Here is a 19,686-nt window from a genome sequence, read left to right as displayed (position 1 = left end):
GAACCGCTTCCCATTAATCCCCAATATACAAAACAAAAATACAAAATCCTACAAGCTTAAACAAAGGTTTAGAAGTTCACTTGCCTCGAATTTAACTTCAACTACTCCGAAACTTGAGCCTTGCCCTTACTTCGACACTCTGAATCGATAAAATCTATTCAAAAATGGATTCCCAATAAAAATAGAAGTTCAACGACACCCAAATCATAATTCTTAAAAATCGGGTCGAGATCGACCCAAAAATCCGATTCTGAAAATGAAGGAAAAATCTAGAAATTTTGGATAAAAATATTCCCCACAACACAAGAAGCCTTTTAGTGAAAACTGCTTTGAAAATGGAACTAAAACCAACTTAGAATCATCAAATTACTAAACACTTTGTTTCTTGAAACCCCACTAAAAAATTGAGTTTAAAAATCATGATTTAAAGGTTAAAAGCAAGATATAATTGATGAAAAATAATGAATTTGAGTCGAAAACACTTACCCAATCAATTTTCTTCAAACCCCCCCCAAAAATCGCCTCTACTAAGCTCTCAAAACTCACAAATGAGGAAAAAGGGCTAATTCTTGATCTTTGGAAAAGAACACTGTTCAGGCATGGATTGCTCATCACGATCGCAACACCCAGCCATGCGATCGCAATGAATCACAGTTCACATCATTTAAGTTGACCCTTGCGATTGCTGAATGGCTTACGCCATCGCGACTCACCCAAAACTAACATTTCGTGATCGTGAAACCCCCCACGCGATTGTGAAGAGTAAAGCTCAACATCTACACGATCGTGATATAAGGTCTTGCGGTCGCGAAGAGTAAAACAATTTGCACAAGTAACTGAAAAACACAACAAACACTTTAATACAAAAGTTCCCAAATGGACCCTCAGGATTCGTTCTAAATCCCGAGCAGACAAACCTCATATGCCACCCTACTAAATTTGATTTTTCAGACTCAATTAAACCATTAGAATTCAAATTTGAGGCTCCTTGACCCGGAACCCAAAAAGTCGCAACTAAACTAATTTCAGGTCTCAAAATATCAAACCGAGCTCGGGACCTCTAAAAATTCAACCAAGATCACTCCTAGGCCTACAATCATCTCCCAAATCCAACGAAATCGTCGAAATTTCATTCCAAGCATTGAAACTCTGAATGTTGACCAAATTCAACCCTTGGCGTAAAATTCTTCAGGTTTCCTACTTAGGTCCTCAAATCTCTAATATAAATCCAATTTCAGAAACGACGACTCACCTAGACCAATTTCCACATTCCAAAGCTGATAGAATCAACGAAATTTCATTTCAAGACTTGTAGCTCCGGTTGGTACCAAAAATAACTTTTAAACACTTTAAGCATTTAAGACTCAAAAACTCCCAAAACTCAAAACTTTTCAATGAATTTCCAAAACTAACACTAAATACTGATCAGAAATGACCTAGAGCAACTATCAGGAGGGGTAAAATGGTCATTTTATAAAGAATTTCAAAAATGACCTTCAGGGTCATTACAGCGACTGGCCCGCCATAGAGAGATTAATATCGCCATGGCTGGTTGCACGAAGATAGAAACTTCGAACTCGATTCCCAACCTCTATTTTGCAACACACCCTAACGTTTCAAAACAACCCTTTCACGCCAAGCTCTATTACGAGAGTTCTACTTTCCCGAATTTTGTAGATAAATAATTAGTTATTTCTTGATTCTTACTTTGTTTGCGTTAACAAACAATTCAAATACCTCGAGAATAATATATATAAGTTGTTTTCAAGCTATAAGAATATATGCATTTAATTTTAATCCGCGAGCTTTTACATTTTATTTTTGCCTAGTTGTCATTCCATATATTCTTTAGAAATCATAGTAAAGATTCTCATGAAAAACGACACACACACACCAAGTTTTATCTCCGGACTCCATATGTATACAACAAAAAAGGAAAAAAAGAAGAGGTTTTAAAATGATACAATCAAAATCAAGACTAGTAACACTTAGAAATGATAGGTTCATAACATACTACGCCAAGTTTTTTTTTTAAACTGGAACTGCACCAATTTTATATGAAATAATATAACATCATTAGCCGGCAAGAATAACACTATACAATTTGATTTATATTACATCAATAACGTAGATATTTTTTATTTCATCAATATAATTTGACTTGTTATATCAAATAATTTTCCTATTTTTATGTTAGCAGTTCCATATTTTTGTACCATACTTAAAGCGATTTTTTTAGATGACTTTACCCAAATGTATGATTTTGAAATAAAGGAAATGTGTCTACAAATGAATCATATTCCAAGAACATGAACATATGTGTTATTTATATTATTAGCACATATAAGTTAATCCGAATAATTAAAACAACTTGTCTTGTAGCCATTGTTCGGCTAGAAAGCAACCTATTTATTAAATACTAGATTTGAGAATACAACATGGAAAGACAAACTTTTAAAGTTCAAATTTTCTTATTTGTGGGATTTTGAGCTTGTAATATATAGCTTGTGGTAATACTTTTAAAAAAATAAAAATAAAATTCAAAATGGGAAAGAGAGGTGGGCTTTTCAGATATGGTGATGGTGTTGATAAATTGCTAATGTTTTTTGGTACTATAGGATGCATTGGAGATGGGCTAATGACTCCACTTAATATGTTTATTCTTAGTACTCTTATAGATGATTATGGAGGTGCTACTAATGATGATGCTTCTTTCACTAATGATATTGTTGACAAGGTATTAATCATTTTGGGGCAGTTTCATTTTATATGAAATTTTTATCTCCTTGTAAATTTTCAGTATTGCTTATACGACGTTTGGTTTCACGTATAAAATCTAATGATGTGAAACAAACATATATGATCAGAATCTATGTAGATCGTGTATTGACGATCAATGTATGTATAAGACTATTTAAAGACAAATCACGTGACTTATTTACTAATTAGCTTACTGTTTATTTACTAAAATCATAATTATATGACAAATAAAACAGTATTTAATTTTTCCATGTCCTTGAAACAGTACTCACTCAGGTTGCTCTACGTTGCAGTTGGAGTTGGTATATCCGCTTGTATTGGTATGTATCACAATTTTTTTTCTATTCGTACTGACGATATGATCTCATGAGTTTAACTTTTATGCAGAGGCGGAATTTGAACCTTATGGGTTTGAGATTCTACTCTTTTAAGATACTGTGTTCTAAATACGTAATAATTTGTAGGGGGAATTTGTTGGACAAGAAGTGCAGAGAGACAAACAAGTCGAATAAGGATGGAGTACTTAAAATCAGTGCTTAGGCAAGAAGTTAGTTTCTTTGACAAGCAAGATGCTTCCTCCAGTAATAGTTTTCAAGTTGTTTCCACAATTTCAGCTGATGCTCATTCAATTCAAGATGCTATAGCAGAGAAGGTCTTTTATTTATTAATATCTCAATTTATCATTCTAACATTTATATATGCATTTTCCTCCATGTGTTTTGAGTTTGGATTAATTAGTTTCACGTATGATCACTAATCTTTATTCTAATTTTACCCACTATAACAGTAAATTTACTAAATGTATCCATTATAAGGACCAAAATCTACTAATTCAGGTGACTTCATTGTTATAGTAGGTAAAATTATGTGACTTTACTATTGCTGAATAAATTTGTAAGTTAACTATTTGTAAGACGAGAAAATTGTAGTGATCATGCTTGAACTTAACTGACATTTTCTCCTTTGTTGCAGATACCTAATTGTGTTGCTCACCTGTCAACATTCATTTTTGGCCTAATTCTTGCTTTCTACCTTTCATGGAGACTAGCATTGGCTTCAGTTCCATTTTCACTTGGTTTTGTTATACCTGGTGTAGCATTTGGGAAGCTACTTATGATCCAAGGAATGAAGATGAAGGATGCCTATGGAGCTGCAGGGAGTGTAGCAGAACAAGCAATTTCATCAATTCGAACAGTTTACTCTTACGTTGGAGAAAATGAAACACTACAAAGATTCAGCAATGGTCTTGAGGAAAGTTTGAATCTTGGTGTGAAGCAAGGGCTTACTAAGGGATTGTTGTTAGGAAGTATGGGAATGATTTATGTCTCATGGGCATTTCAATCCTGGGCAGGGAGTGTACTTGTTGCTAATAGAGGAGAAAGTGGTGGTCGCGTTTTTATATCAGCTCTTTGTGTTGTTCTTGGAGGACTGTAAGTCTCATTTTATTCACCCCTTATTCTATCAAAATTATAAAATTACTTCTCGTCACGTTAAAGTAACTCTACTTTGTGACCGTAAAGTCACAAAACTTTATTCATTATAGCAGGTTAGTCACCTTGATGAAGGTAATGTGTTTTTTGTAGATAAAGTTTGGTCATTTTAATGTGACAAGAAAAAAAAATTCTTACTTTAGTAACTTTATCGTTGTAGCGGTTTATTTTGCTTTATTATGACCAAAAAAGAGATTTGTGACTTTATTGTTACGGTAGAAAAAGTTCATGTTGAAATTACATTCATTCCTCATTTAGTTTGTATGTATTTAATTGAAAATGAGATAACTGGAAACAAGATATGACAAATGATTGTAGCAAATTTTTGATATTGCCAAGGCTTGTTTTGTGATTATAGGTCTTGTATGAGTGCACTTCCTAATATATCATTCATCACTGAGGCAACAATTGCTGCTGCAAGAATTTTCGAACTGATTGATCGTGTTCCTCAAATAGATTCTGAAGATAGTAAAGGGAAAATTCTAGCATATGTAAGAGGAGATATCGAGTTTAAGGATGTTACTTTCAGGTATCCATCAAGACCAGATATCCAGGTCCTCCAAGATTTTAGTCTTAAAGTGAAAGCTGGAAAGGCTGTAGCAATTGTGGGAGGCAGTGGTTCCGGAAAGTCCACTGTCATTTCTTTGCTAGAAAGGTTTTATGATCCAATCAAAGGAGATATCTTACTTGATGGACATAAAATAAAGAAACTGCAGCTTAAATGGTTGAGATCTCAGATGGGGCTTGTAAATCAGGAGCCTGTTCTATTTGCTACATCCATCAAGGAAAATATACTCTTCGGCAAAGAAGGAGCTTCAATGAAAATGGTTGTTGAAGCTTCTAAGGCTGCAAATGCACATGAATTTGTAGCCTCTTTACCGAATGGGTATGATACTCATGTAAGCCAATATCCTTTGTTTGTTCTTTTGAAATGATGAAATCAGATGATGCTATCTGTTTTTTTTTTTTTTTTGCTGTTTGGCTAAATTTGACAAAGTTTGAATTGGATTTTAGGTGGGACAATTTGGTTTTCAAATGTCTGGTGGACAGAAGCAAAGGATTGCTATAGCAAGGGCATTGATTAAGGACCCGAAAATTCTTTTACTCGATGAAGCTACAAGCGCACTGGATGCACAATCAGAAAGAATTGTCCAAAAGGCCCTAGACCAGGCTTCACAAGGAAGGACAACAATCATCATTGCCCATCGCCTCAGTACAATACGCAGGGCTGACAAAATTGTAGTCCTTGAGTCAGGGAGAATTGTTGAATCTGGTTCTCATGATGATCTAATGTGTAAGACTGATGAAGAAGGTGTTTACTTTAAAATGGTCAAATTGCAGCAATCAACAACAAACGGTGAAGGGCCACCTAGTCCGTATGTTCCTAAAGAGACAAGAAGCTACACGAGGAGTTATAATATGCCTAGGTTGCCTTATGTCGCTTTGTCAAGTTGGCAAAATAGCCCTGCCTCTCCTTTTAGCCCAGCAATAAGTGTCAGTTATGCTCCCACCATTCATACATGCTCTTATTATGATAGTGACCATGAGTATTTAGAGAATTTCTCTCATCCAAGTCTCTCAACGTGGCGTTTGCTCCAAATGAATGCACCCGAGTGGAAGATAGCTTTGTTGGGATGTTTAGGAGCTATTACCTTTGGTATACTTCAACCACTTTATGCATTTTGCTTGGGATCAGTTGTATCAGCATATACATCAAATGATATTTCAAAGATAAAGTCGGAGATCAAAGTTTACAGCATAGTCTTTTTGAGCATAGGTTTGACCAGCTTCATTGCCAATCTACTCCAACATTACAATTTTGCTAAAATGGGAGAGAAACTGACCAAGAGAATCAGGGAAAAGGTTCTTTCAAACTTGCTAACATTTGAAGTGGGCTGGTATGATCGAGATGAGAACATGAGTGCAGCAGTCTGTGCAAGGCTCTCCACTGAAGCTCGTATGGTTCGATCCCTTGTGGGTGATCGTATGTCATTGCTACTACAGGTTTTTGTCAGTGCTTCAACTGCTTTTGTGCTTGCATTGATTGTTGCATGGAGAGTTGCTATTGTACTAATATCCATACAACCTTTACTCATAGCAAGCTTCTACTCGCGAAGTGTTCTGATGAAAAGAATGTCAGAAAGATCCCAAAAGGCACAGAGTGAAGGAAGCCAGCTAGCAAGTGAAGCAGTAATCAATCACAGGACTATCACCGCCTTCTCTTCTCAAGATAGAATGTTGGACCTCTTTACTGAAACTCAGAAAGGGCCAAGAAAAGAAAATATTCGACAGTCATTGCTTTCTGGTGCTGGCTTGTTTTGCTCTCAATTTCTAACCACAGCTGCCATTGCCTTAACATATTGGTATGGGGGAAGACTAATGAACAGAAAGTTACTCACTTCAAAGCACCTATTTCAAGTTTTCTTCCTTTTGATGAGTACCGGAAAAAATATAGCAGATACTGGAAGTATGACTTCTGATTTGGCAAGAGGAAGCAGTGCAGTTGCATCTGTATTCGCTATCTTAGACCGAAAGACTGAGATTGAACCTGAGAACTCTGAAGGGCTTAAAGTCACAAAGGTTTTAAAAGGAAATATAGAGCTGAAGAATATCTTCTTTTATTATCCGTCTAGGCCTGATCAAGCAATCTTCCAAGGAATGAACCTGAAAATTGAATCTGGAAAAACAGTAGCACTTCTTGGACAAAGTGGTTCTGGAAAATCCACCATCATTGGCTTGATAGAAAGATTCTATGATCCAATAAAGGGACAAGTTCTAATCGATGATAGAGACATCAAAAGCTACAACTTGAAGAGCTTAAGATCACATATTGCTCTAGTGAGTCAAGAACCCACCCTTTTTGCAGGATCCATACGCGAAAATATCATTTATGGTAAAGAAGAAGCTACAGACTCCGAAATCAAGAAAGCTGCCATTCGTGCTAATGCTCATGAATTTATAAGGTATGATCATATAACTATAAATCTCTCCATTCCTTTTGAAACAAATGCTTAAGAAACTACAATCTTGTAATACAGTGCTATGGAGGATGGTTATGAAACTTATTGTGGTGAAAGAGGAGCACAACTCTCAGGAGGGCAAAGGCAAAGAATAGCACTTGCACGAGCGATACTAAAAAATCCAACTATACTTCTTCTAGACGAGGCAACTAGTGCGCTGGACAGCGTATCTGAGAACTTGGTACAAGAAGCATTGGACATGATGATGATCAATAGAACAAGTGTAGTTGTAGCTCATCGCTTATCAACGATACAGAAGGCAGACATCATAGCCGTGATTAAAAATGGAAAGGTTGTGGAACAAGGATCACATTCTCAGTTGCTTTCCCTTGGAAAGAATGGCTCTTATTATGGACTAATGAAGTTGCAATCTGGCCATTCTCCTTATAGGTGAAATACTATGATGTTGCCATTGTTTTACTCTATATCTTAAAGAATATGATTCTTCTAAAGATTTATAGGATCCGTGAGAAAGCACCTTTACTACTTTGACATCTTCCGTATGTTAATATTTTTCTTTTATTCTACCCATAACATAAGGCGAATTCTATAAGTTATAACATGCAATAATTGAAGAACGATGAGGAAGAATTACTCATAAATGCCTCAATATAGATAAAATTGTAAAGTCAACATAGAGTATAAGATTGTCCATATAATCCAAAGTGACCAAGTTATGGAGCTACTAGTCTGAATACAAAATATGAGTTGCAACTCCACTAGATATCTCATCAATCAATGTTGTCATATGCAAATAACTGCGCCATGACATCTTATCTTGAATATATCTCGTCAATTCATCAATTACACAGGCAAATAATGAAGAATAAACCTTGGTGAACAAGTTTTGATAATATGGCAAAAACCTATTTTGGTAAAGGGATATATTATGAAGTTAAGTTAAACAAGGAAACAAAATCTTACTAGGAAAGAACAAGGGAAAAGTGATCGGCCAAGTCAAAATAGAAGAAAACAAGGAAGCAGTATCCAACAACGAGAAGGACACAATTTTGTCAACTATAAAGCATCAAGATGTGGGTAGTTTCAAACTACCCTTTGCACGCATAAAGAATCAGTTGTATTTAAAGGCAAATAGGAGAATTCAAGCAAGGTTTAGGTCTAGGTGTTTTCAATAATTGTTTTCCGTTGTGTTTGAGTTATTGTGAGAGTCCTTGTGAGGTTTGTAACAAGAAGTGAGTTTGGCTTCTTGAGGAGAGTTTAGTATTAGAAACTATTCGAGCGAATTGTTTGAGTTAGGTATTAGAGTTAGTTCCTTTGATTATTGAGTTGTAATCGTAAAACTTGAGTGAAATATTGAAGTTGAGGCGGTGGTTTTTACTCCTTGAGAAAGGAGGTTTTCCAAGTAAATTTCGTGTGTTATTTACTTTCCTGAGAACCTGGTTCTTAGAATAAAGTTGGAGCTATTAACTTTCTTCAATAGGTATCAGAACAAGGTCTTTTCACTAAAGGCTAAACACTTGAAAAAGATTCAATGACAGCTCCTCCAATCGCGCAGGAAGGCTCTTCTCAAACCAGACCACCTTTGTTCAATGGAAATTATTATACATGGTATAAAACAGGATAATGGATCATTTCAGAGGAGAGTATTGATCTATAGAATGTTATCTAGATGGACCTACAATTCCCATGAAGACCTCTACTAAAGGAAGGGACCAAGTGCCCAAACAGAGAAAGGAATGGGATGTGCTGACAAGATAGCTATTCAGAACAATGCCAAGGTCAGGAAAATTCTAATATTTGGCATTGGACCTGATGAGTATAACAAGATCTCCTCCTATTAGAATGAAAAAAAATCTAGGACACTCTACAAAAAACTCATGAAAGGACAATAACTGTGAAAAAGGATAAAATTGAAAATCTCAACATGCAATATGAGCTCTTCATACTGAAGGAAGGAGAAACTATTCAGGACATGCATACTAGGTTCAGTGCAATCCTTAATGAAATTTACTTTTTGGGAGAGCACATTCCCACAGGAAAGGTGTTAGAAACTCCTAAGTGTGTTACCTGAATCATGAGAAAACAAGGTAGAAACAATCACAGAAGCAAGAGATCTAGACACTCTGGCTATGGATGTGTTAGCATGATAGACAACTCACAAATCATGACTTAATAGTGAATGATTGTATATATTAATATAGCAATATAGTATTGTAAATCATTGTAATTATAGAGATTTATTATAGTAATCATAGAGAATAAATATTGTGACATATTAGCAGATTTAGAGGGATTTGAATGAAAGATTTGAGGGATAGAATAACTGATCTTCAGGGATAGGAATGACGGATCTTTAGGGATATGTAATGTGTATACTCTCTATATAAAGGAAAGACTCTCATTTTGAGAGGCATTCAATAGAAAATTGACATGATATCATATCCAGGTCCACCCTCATTTGGGCTCCCGGTAGGGGGTGTTAGAATGGGTTAAAGTTCTACATTGGTTAGGAAATGGACCGGTGGTCTGCTTGTATGGACTTGGACAATCCTCTACTCATGATTAGATTTTAGGATGAGTTAGGACGAGGTGCCATATATTTATATGGTAACAGAGCCAGATCCTCTACTTTATCCATATTTCTGTTCCCACTTGTTACTCACAAGCTTCCAAGCCTGAATATTGGTATAAAGCAATGAAGGAAGAACTTTTGGTTCTTAAAGATCTTGGTACTCTTCCATATTTCTTGGGTTTGGAAGTTCATAATAATTATTCAAGTATGTTTCTAAACCAACACAAATATACTCAGGATCTGATTTCTCTAGCTGGTCTTCAAGATTCCTCCTTTGTGGATACTCTATTGAAATTGAATGTGAAGTTTCATCGTGAGGAAGGTGATCTTCTTCCTGATCCAACTATATTTCGACAATTAGTTGGATGCCTAAATTAACTAACTATTACTCAACCTGATATCTCTTTTGCAGTTCAACAAGCTAGTCAATTTATACAAACTCCACGTCATTTCCATTTGGTGGTTGTTCATCGCATCATTCAATATCTTCTAGGAACATCTACTCGTGGATTATTCTTTCCTAGTGGTTCTCTTATACGTATTAATGCTTTTAGTGATTCTTATTGGGTGGGATGTCCTAATACTCATCGTTCAGTCACTAGTCGATGCATGTTTCTTAGAGAATCATTGATATCTTGAAAGAGTAAGGAGCAAGATCGTGTGTTAAATTCTTCAACAGAAGCTGAATATTGATCCATATCTACTACTTTCTCCGAGGTTGTACGACTTCGTGGATTACTTGCTGAGATTGGATTTCCTCAATCTAATCCTACTCCTCTCCACCCTGACAATACAAGTTCTTTTTAGATTGCTACTATTCTAGTTTAACATGAAAGGACAAAATACATCAAAGTAAATTGTCATTATATACGGAAAAATGTAGATAAAGGAGTCATTACTCTTTTGCACGTGTTCAGTGATCTTCAAATAGCTGATGCATTTAAAAAATCCATGGCACGACAGTGCCATCATTTTTTAGTAGGCAAATTGATGCTTCTTGATCCACCAACATTAATTTGAGAGGGGGATGTTAGCATAATGGACAACTCGCAAATCATGACTTAATAGTGAATGCTTGTACATATTAATGTAGCAATATAGTATTGTAAATGAATGTAACTATAGAGATTAGTTGTAGTAATCATAGAGAATAAATTTTGTGATATAATAGTATATTTAGAGGGATTTGAATGGAAGATTTAGAGGGATAGAATAGTTGATCTTTAGGGATAGAAATGATGGATAATTAGGTATATATAATGTGTATACTCTCTATATGAAGGAAAGACTCTCACTTTGAGAAACATTGACAGGATGAACTCATTAGGAACTTAACAACCTATGAGTTAAAGAATATTCATGAAAAGGAGATTGGAACTAAAAGAAAAGATAAGACTATATCTCTCAAGGCAACTGGAATTACTGATTATGAGGAATAGAATCTGACACTTGTCACCAGGAAGTACAATGTTCGAAAGAGGTCAAAACTTTCAAAGGAAATCTTTCAAGAATATTGAGAAGGAAATACAAGTTTATCATAAATGTGGCAGTCCTGATCACTTCATCAAATTATACCCACTACAGGCTATAGAATACAAGAAGGCTACTGTACAGAAAGTTGGACATCATAGTAAAGAGTTCACTCTTCCTTCTCATAGAAGGATGACCTCACAAGAAGCAGATATTATTGTTTAGAGAGCTCTAGTTGCTATGGGAGAAAACAACTATGAGTCAGATGATGAGGATTCTCAGAACCAATCACTACTTGCTATGGTAAAAAGGTTGAGTGACACTGAAAGTTAATCTGAAGAAGAAAAGGTTGCTGAAGCTACACTTGCTACCAAAGAAGGAACAAAGTCTAATAATACCACTATTCAAGAAACGGAAGAAAAAACTCTTGCTCTCATGGCAAGCTCAGACTTAGAACAAGATGATACCAAGGTATGTTTTTCTGATCTTAGAACTAAACTACAAAGCTTTTCAAAAAGAAAATTAGAGACTCTTTCAGCTATACTTATAGATGCATATTACTCAGTTTGTTCTGAAAAGAAAAATTTATTGAACAATTATGCATCTCTAAGAATGGAGTGTGAAGAACTTGAAGCAATTTAGGATAATTTGAAGAACTCCTTAAAAGAATTTTCTGACAAAAAAAGGTCTGACTATCGCTTTTTAACAAAATTTGAAAGAAGATATTGAAAAACTAAACAAAAGGCTCTCTCAGTTGACTGTAGAGAACTATGAACTACCTAAAAACTCAATTTAGCAAGGTTTGAGTTAGAACACAATAAAAAATGAAAAAAATCCTCAATCCTTCTCACTCACATACACAACAGTCAATCCTCCTCCAAACATGGACTAGGTTTTAGACCAAAGTCATGCAAAACAAACTATACCATGAGCTTAGTATGCACTGTCTGTGGCAAAGAGGGACACCTAAAAAATAAATGTCCTAATCATCAGAGAGCTACCTAAAAACATAAACTTTGTGAACAATCAAAAAACTAAAGAATTTAAAAAGGATTTTCTCTATTAAAAGAGATCTTTCTCATTGGGCTAAAAAAACTTGATTCACCCTTTCACTCACAAAAGAGACCCAAGTTAATCTAGATACCGAAGACTAACAAATGATTCCATTTTTATAGGAAAAGAAGAGAGAAAAGAGAAAGCCTTGGTACCTTGATAGTGCCTGCTCAAGACACATGACTGTATACAAAAAAATTCTTCTCTCTGATAGATTTTAAAGGTGGAAGGGTGACATTTGAAAATGGAAAAACTAGTGAGACCATTGGTATAAGAAAGGTGGTAAGAACAGGCTCCCATGCAATAGAAAGTGTATACTATATGCATGGTTTGAAACATAACTTGCTGAACATATCTCAAATGTGTGATAAAAGAAATAATGTATTATTCACTATTGCTGATTGACCTATGAAAAATGACAAAAGTAGTAACTTGATTTTGAAAAAAAGAAGAAACAAGAATGTATACCAAGCTGACATCATGGATCCCCTAGAATTATATCTGACATGCCTTAGTGCATTGTACAACAGCTCACTACTATGGCATAAAATAATGTGACATATAAGTTTTTCAATAATCAACAAACTATTGTCAAAAGAGCTGGTGCTAGGTCTTTCGAAGAACAAACTTGATAAAAACATAATGTGTGATGCCTACGCAAGAGGGAAACAAGTAAATCCTCTTTCAAACCCAAGCAGATAGTCAACCACAAAACCATTACAATTACTAGATATGGATCTATGTGGGCCCACGAGATTTCTTAGGAGAGGTGGAAAGAGATATGTACTTGTGATTGTAGATGACTATTTAAGATTCACATAGACTCTCTTCTTGAGTTTCAAGGATGAAACTTATGAAGTATTTGAAATATTCATCAAAATGGTATAAAAAAGCTTAGTACTGAAGTAAATGGAATAATATCAAATCATGGAACTGAGTTTGATATCTCAAATTTTCTAACTTTTTTATTGAAAATGGAATTGATCATAATTTTTCAGCACCAAAAACTCCTCAACAAAATGGTGTGGTAGAAAGAAAAAATAGATTATTAGAGGATATGACCAGAACTATGTTGATTTCTAGAGGACTTCCCAAAAGCTTTTCGACAGGGGCAGTGAACACAATATTTTATTTGCTGAACAGATGTATGATCAGGCCAATTCTAGACAAAACTCCTTATGAACTCCTCAAAGGAAGAAAGCCAAATCTGCATTACCTAATACATTTTTGATGCAAGTGCTATGTTCAAAACAATGAAAAGGATTTACTAGGGAAATTTGATGTGAGAAGTGATGAAGGATTATTCCTGGGATATTCTTCCCAGAGCAAGGCCTATAAAGTATTCAACAAAAGGACAAATTATATGGAAGAGAGTATACATGTCATCTTTGATGAAGAAAATTGTGAAATCCACTCTAGTGATGATGATCCAAGGATTGGACTGGTCCATGACTCAGAAGATAAACAGAACCAAGAGACTATCACAGAACACTTACTAATAGAGGAAAGACAAGAGACACAGGAATTTGAGGGAACCACATATGTGCAAAACTTTTAGGAAGAGAAGACAACATCAGTAGGAACCACCCATTAGGAGGAGTTATACTATCAACAAGACCTTCCTGGACCGTTACAAGGCACAACCGGAAGAAATTAGAAATATAGAAGTTCACATCTTCTTGAGAATATTATATCTCCCTTGGACTCAAACATGCAAATCAGAAATAAAGTAAGAAACATGTGTGCATATTCAGCTTATTTATTATTGATTGAGACAAAATAACATCAAGGAAACCTTATAAGATGCTGAATGGATTGTGGTCATGCAAGAAGAGCTCAATATATTCAAAAGAAGAAAATTATGACATCTGGTTCCTAAACCTACTGATAGAACCATTATTGGAACCGGGTGAGTTTTTAGAAATAAACTAGATGACCAAGAAGTGGTGACTAGGAACAAAACCAAACTAGTGGTACATGGTATAATCAAGAAGAATGAATTGACTATGATAAAACCTTTGCACCTGTGGCCAATATGGAAACAATAAGGATGCTAATTATTTTTGCTGCCCATATGGAATTCAAGCTATTTTACATGGATTTTAAAAGTATATTCTTAAATGGGTACCTATTGTAGGAAGTATATGTAAAATAGCCACCAGGTGTTAAAGCTTTGAACTACCTAATCATATGTACAAACTTGATAAAGCTTTGTATGGTATAAATCAAGCCCTAAGAGTATGGTATGATAGATTATATCATCTTTTCTTTTGGAGAATGGATATGTAAGAGGAAAAATAGACAATACACTCTTTATCAAAAAAGAAGGTAGCAAAATTCTCATTATACAAAATATATGTTGATGACATAATCTTTGGAGCCATTGATGGTGTGATGAGCCAGGAGTTTGCATCTAGAGAATGGATATGTAAGAGGAAAAATAGACAATACACTATTTATAAAAAAAAAAGCAAACTTCTCATTGTACAAAATATATGTTGATGACATAATCTTTGGAGCCATTGATGATGTGACGAGTCAAGAGTTTGCATCCTTGATGAGCAGTGAGTTTTAAATGAGTATAATGGGTGAGCTAAATCGTTTCTTAGGTTTATAGACACATGAAACCAATGAGGGGACATCAATACATCATCAACAATTTGTGAAAGAACTTATAAAAAAATATGTGATGTATGGTGACAAAACCATTAACACTCCTATAGCAACAACCACCAAACTAGACAAAGATGAGGTAGGGGTAGCAATAGCTGTGACAAACTTTAGAGTAATGATAGGGTCTTTACTATATCTTACTGTAAGTAGACCTGACATAGTATACAGTGTGGGCTTACGTGCAAGGTTTCAATTATCTCCCAAGGAATATCACTTGAAGACTATCAAAAACACTTCTAAAATGGCACACTTCTTGGGATCATGTATCTCGGGCCAAAAAGAAACAGAACTATGTAGCAATATCCACTGTAGAAGTTTGAATATATAGTTGTTGCATTGTTTTGTTCTCATCTTCACTAAATCAAGCAATAACTCAGTAATTTTGGCATCAATCTAAGTTGTATATACATCTTTTGTGACAACATTAGTGTAGTCAACATGGCCAAAAATTTTGTTCAACACAAAAGGACTTAGCACATTGATGTGAGACATTATTTTCTCAAAGATTGTGTTGAAAAAGGATTGATAAAAATGATGCATTTTGGAACTAATGAACAAATTGCTGACATCTTCTCCAAAGCTCTTGAAAGAGAAGCATCCGAGAAAAATAGATTAGCCCTAGAATGATAAATAACAAATAACAAAAGGACTGACTTAAAAAGAAGGGTGAGATGATGAGTGTCTTATCTTGAACTATGTAATTAAATAAGTCTTGTATCTTTCAGGGATACATTTATCACAAGGAGATTACATTTTCAGAACTCAAGAGAATCATTCCTCATGCAAAGAAAATATAAAATTCTCTCAAGGGTCTGATCCTCAAGGTACGCACATCCTTTATAAAATAGTCATAAATAAGCACACAATTTTAATATTGCTCTATAAGATAAAAAGCTGATTCTCAAAACCCTACCCTCCACCTAAAAAAACCAAAGAGGAAAAAACTAAACAACTACATCCTAATCATTACTCTTTTATTACGGAAAACCATCATTTCAAAACTTCCAAATACACATTCCCACAAAGAAAAACCCTTCACATTCTTATTCTTCTCCTACTTCAATAAGAAAACCCTTTCCCCTATAAAAAACTCCCATTATTGAAAAAAAATAAACTGCGAATTCCTCACTAGAAAAAAAGCCTCGAACACAAATATGACTTCTCAATCACCTAAACAGTTTACCCCCATTATCGATTACTCAGACGATGATGAGTGTCCTAATGCATCCACTCAGGGGGAACATCTCTTATTGTCTCCTTCACCTACCCTGCCTTATTCTTCTCCCAGATCACCTATTCCACAACCATCCAGGAATTCATCTACAAACCCTCAAAAACCTAATTCCCTCGACTATTCCTCGATATCAAATGAAACAGAGTTTATCGCTCCCCCTACTACTACTTTAAAACCTCTATCCTCTGACGATGATTAGATTGACAGTGATGGTGAAATTGTCCTCAGCCCTAAATATACTAGGAAAGAATCCATGGTCATTCCACAGTCATTCGTTGAATCAAAAAGAGGGCATCCATCAGACCACTTGAAAACCTAGGTCTAAATCTACTATGACCTCTGCACCATCCTCTTCTCTTCCATCATGAACACCGTTTACAAGAAAAAGAGTTGATTAGGCTCAAAAGGAAGTAGAGCAGTGGACAGTGCACATCGCTAGAGGAAAGAAAAAGATAAGCAATGATGATGAAACTATTAATGTTGATGAGTTAGAGGAAGAGGTGGAAGAATACATTGTTATTTCACAGGCTGGTCAAAATAGGAACCTAGAGAAGTTCTTACATTTGGGGCCGATAGGATACTATGCTACTCATACTCTCTTGAAAGGAAAAGTAATGGATAAAGATATAATGTCCAATTCCTTTGTTCAGTATTTACTGGGTAGACTTAATTTTCAGGGATGGGATCATCTTTTTATAACTATGAAACTTGTGTTGCATATGGAGGAAGTTGTTGAGTTCTATGCTAATTCTAAGATACTTGATGGGTTGGTTGTATGTAGTAGGGTGAAGGGAGTGGATATAGTTTTTGACTATGTCAACTTGGGAGAGATTTTGATTGTTCCTTCAAAAGGGTTGGAGGAATATATTTGGAGAAGTGATGAGGACTGCTTATTAATAAGCAAGTTCTCTTAGGCAAAGAAACTAGGGTAGCTAGAAGGTGTTAAAGGGGGAAATGTTTCCAGATCACAAATTCCTATTTAAGATTATGAATAAGGAGATACTTCTTAGGGGAACTACCAGACACGTGATTTGGAGTTGGCAGTGGTAGTATTTGCTCTCAAGATTTGGCGACATTATTTGTATGGTGTCAAGTGTGAAGTGTTTACTAATCATCACAGTCTACAATATGTGTTTACTCAAAAAGACTTGAATCTGAGATAGAAAAGGTGGATGGAGCTTTCTAAAGATTATGATGTCACCATCCAATATTATCTAGGTAAGACTAATATGGTGGCAGACGCATTAAGCCAGAAACCAGTGAGTATGGGTCGTCTATCTTGTTTGGGTGTTTCTAAAAGGCCCTTCTCTAACGAGATTCAACTTTGGAGACCAAGTTCATGAAGCTAGGCATCTCAGAGAAAGGTGGGGATTCTGTCCAGTTTAAATGTTAGGCCTACTTTTATTGAAGATATCAAAGCCAAACTATTTGAATATGAGAGTTTGAATGAGCTTAGAAAGAAGACAATGTCTAATAAGGCATAATATTTATGCAAGTGGGATGCTCAGTTTTAGGGAAAAAATATATGTTCCCTGAGTGGATGATTTGATTTAGAAGGTATTGACAAAGTCTCATGGTTTGTGGTACTCTATCCATCTGGGTGTGACCAAGATGTATTAGGATATGAAACAGCTTTATTGGTGGCCTTCCATGAAGAAAGACATAGCTAAGTGTGTGGCTAAGTGTCACAACCATTAATAAATGAAGTATGAGAATCAAAGTCCTACAAGCTTACTTTAGAGGATGCCCATTCTTGAATGGAAGTGGAAACGGATAACTATGGATTTTGTGGTGGGTCTTCTTAAGACCTTGGGAAAGTTTGACTCTATTTAGGTTGTGGTTGAAATACTGGCGAATTTAGCCCACTTCATTTCAGTTAGAGTGGATTATAATGCTCAATAGTTGCCAAAACTCTATGTGAAGAAGATAATAAGGCAGCACGGGATGCCCCTTTCTATCATCTCAGACCGTGGTATGCAGTTTTCATTAAAGTTTTGGAGGAAATTGCATGAGAAGTTAGGCACTCAACTCACTTTCAGCACAACCTTTGATCCATAGACTGATGAGCAGTCGAAAAGAGCAATTAAAGTGTTGGAAGACATGATGGGGGAATGTGCAATTGACTTTGGAAGACATTGGGATAAATTTTTACCTTTGTTTGAGTTCTCCTATAATAATAGTTATCACTCCAACATTGGTATGGCACCATCTGAAGCACTGTTTGGGATGGGATGCAGATCGCCTATAGGGTGGTTTGAGGCTGGAGAAGTGCAATCTTTAGGGGTTGATCTAGTAAGGGATGCTCAAGATAAGGTAAGAAGTATCCAAGCTAAATGCCTAGCAGCCAGAGTCGACAGAAGGAGTATACAGACTGCAAGGTGAGGGATATGGAATTTTATAAAGGTGAACAAGTTCTTTTGAAAGTGTCATCCATAAAGGTATGATGAGATTCAGCAAGAAGAGCAAGCTTAGTCCTCGCTACATTGGCCCATTTATGATTCTTGATTGTGTAGGGCCAGTGGCTTATATGTTGGATCTACCACCTAGCTTGTCTAGAGTCCATTTAGTGTTTCATGTGTCCATGTTGAAGAATTATCATGGGGATGGAGATTATATTATTAAGTGGGACTCAGTCTTATTAGACAAGGGCCTTTGGTATGAGGAAGAACCAATTGCAATTATTGATTGTGACATCTGGAAGCTGAGGACTAAAGAGATCAAGTTGGTGAATGTTCAACGGAAGAATCATTCAATTGAGAAAGCCGCTTGGGAAACTGAGAAGGGAATGGGAGGTAGGTATCCTTATTTATTTGACGATTCAGCTACTACTCTATTCTAGCTTTAGCCCAGTTTTCCTATTTTGATCACTTGAGGATAAGTAATGGGTAAATTAATATCTATTGTAATGACTCAATTCCTTCGTTATGGATAATCCAATGGGGAAGAAATTTGGGCCAGAAAACTTCTTAGTAACTTGGAAATTTTGAGCATAGGCCAGACTTGGACGAAAAATGATTTAGGTGAGATCTTGGGTAATTCGATAATGGATGAGGGATTTAATTATGAATTCACTTATTTGAGTTGATATCCAAGACTTTAAGAAGTTTGTGTAGCATTAAAAAAATTGAATTCCAGGGAGTAAAACTGTCGTATTTGATCTTAGTGTGAAAGAGTTGTTTCAGAACGTCAAGATTTGAGGGTGTGTTGTAAAATCGAGGTTTGGGACACAAATCCTAAATTAATATCTCCATTCAACCCGCCCCTGTCACGAACCGAATTCGAGTGTGATGGCACTCACCTCAACCCACCTAGACAAGTTATCCCAAAACTAAAATAAAGCAAAATTAAAGCAAAAACAGTCTAAATAGATAGGGAAGTATGAAAATATAGAAGTCTTCATCATCTACAATACCTCAAAGGAATAGTTGTCACATTTATAAGCATCTAATATAG

At 35.6% G+C, this 19,686-nt stretch overlaps 3 protein-coding genes across 3 annotated transcripts; all 3 read left to right on the top strand.

The window, feature by feature from the left end:
* Nucleotides 1-2,545: 2,545 nt before the first annotated feature.
* On the top strand, nt 2,546-7,664 carry LOC129870632 (ABC transporter B family member 15-like). The gene is made up of 7 exons (XM_055945461.1): nt 2,546-2,737; nt 3,026-3,080; nt 3,225-3,412; nt 3,733-4,190; nt 4,609-5,149; nt 5,265-7,213; nt 7,289-7,664. The coding sequence occupies exons 1-7, from the start codon at nt 2,546-2,548 to the stop codon at nt 7,662-7,664; spliced, it is 3,759 nt and encodes a 1,252-aa protein (XP_055801436.1).
* A 2,262-nt stretch (nt 7,665-9,926) lies between these two features.
* Nucleotides 9,927-10,442, top strand: LOC129870623 (uncharacterized mitochondrial protein AtMg00810-like). Its single transcript, XM_055945449.1, has 2 exons — nt 9,927-10,125; nt 10,216-10,442. Exons 1-2 carry the CDS (start codon nt 9,927-9,929, stop codon nt 10,440-10,442), a joined length of 426 nt encoding a protein of 141 aa, XP_055801424.1.
* A 7,894-nt stretch (nt 10,443-18,336) lies between these two features.
* LOC129870615 (uncharacterized) lies at nt 18,337-19,072 on the top strand. The gene is made up of 2 exons (XM_055945439.1): nt 18,337-18,611; nt 18,688-19,072. The coding sequence occupies exons 1-2, from the start codon at nt 18,337-18,339 to the stop codon at nt 19,070-19,072; spliced, it is 660 nt and encodes a 219-aa protein (XP_055801414.1).
* The last annotated feature ends 614 nt before the right edge of the window (nt 19,073-19,686 follow it).

Source organism: Solanum dulcamara, chromosome 2 (genome assembly GCF_947179165.1).
Source record: "Solanum dulcamara chromosome 2, daSolDulc1.2, whole genome shotgun sequence".
Taxonomy (NCBI): Eukaryota; Viridiplantae; Streptophyta; class Magnoliopsida; order Solanales; family Solanaceae; genus Solanum; species Solanum dulcamara.
Note: the sequence above shows the minus strand (reverse complement) of the source record. Positions and strands in the feature narration are given on the sequence as shown.

Coding starts and splice junctions, on each gene's coding strand:
- LOC129870632 (XM_055945461.1), top strand. CDS start 2,546: ATGGGAAAGAGAGGTGGGCTTTTCAGATATGGTGATGGTGTTGATAAA. Junction 4,191..4,608: donor TGTGTTGTTCTTGGAGGACT/GTAAGTCTCATT, acceptor TTGTGATTATAG/GTCTTGTATGAGTGCACTTC. Junction 5,150..5,264: donor CGAATGGGTATGATACTCAT/GTAAGCCAATAT, acceptor ATTGGATTTTAG/GTGGGACAATTTGGTTTTCA.
- LOC129870615 (XM_055945439.1), top strand. CDS start 18,337: ATGGGGGAATGTGCAATTGACTTTGGAAGACATTGGGATAAATTTTTA. Junction 18,612..18,687: donor AGGAGTATACAGACTGCAAG/GTGAGGGATATG, acceptor GATGAGATTCAG/CAAGAAGAGCAAGCTTAGTC.
- LOC129870623 (XM_055945449.1), top strand. CDS start 9,927: ATGAAGGAAGAACTTTTGGTTCTTAAAGATCTTGGTACTCTTCCATAT. Junction 10,126..10,215: donor GAAGTTTCATCGTGAGGAAG/GTGATCTTCTTC, acceptor TCTCTTTTGCAG/TTCAACAAGCTAGTCAATTT.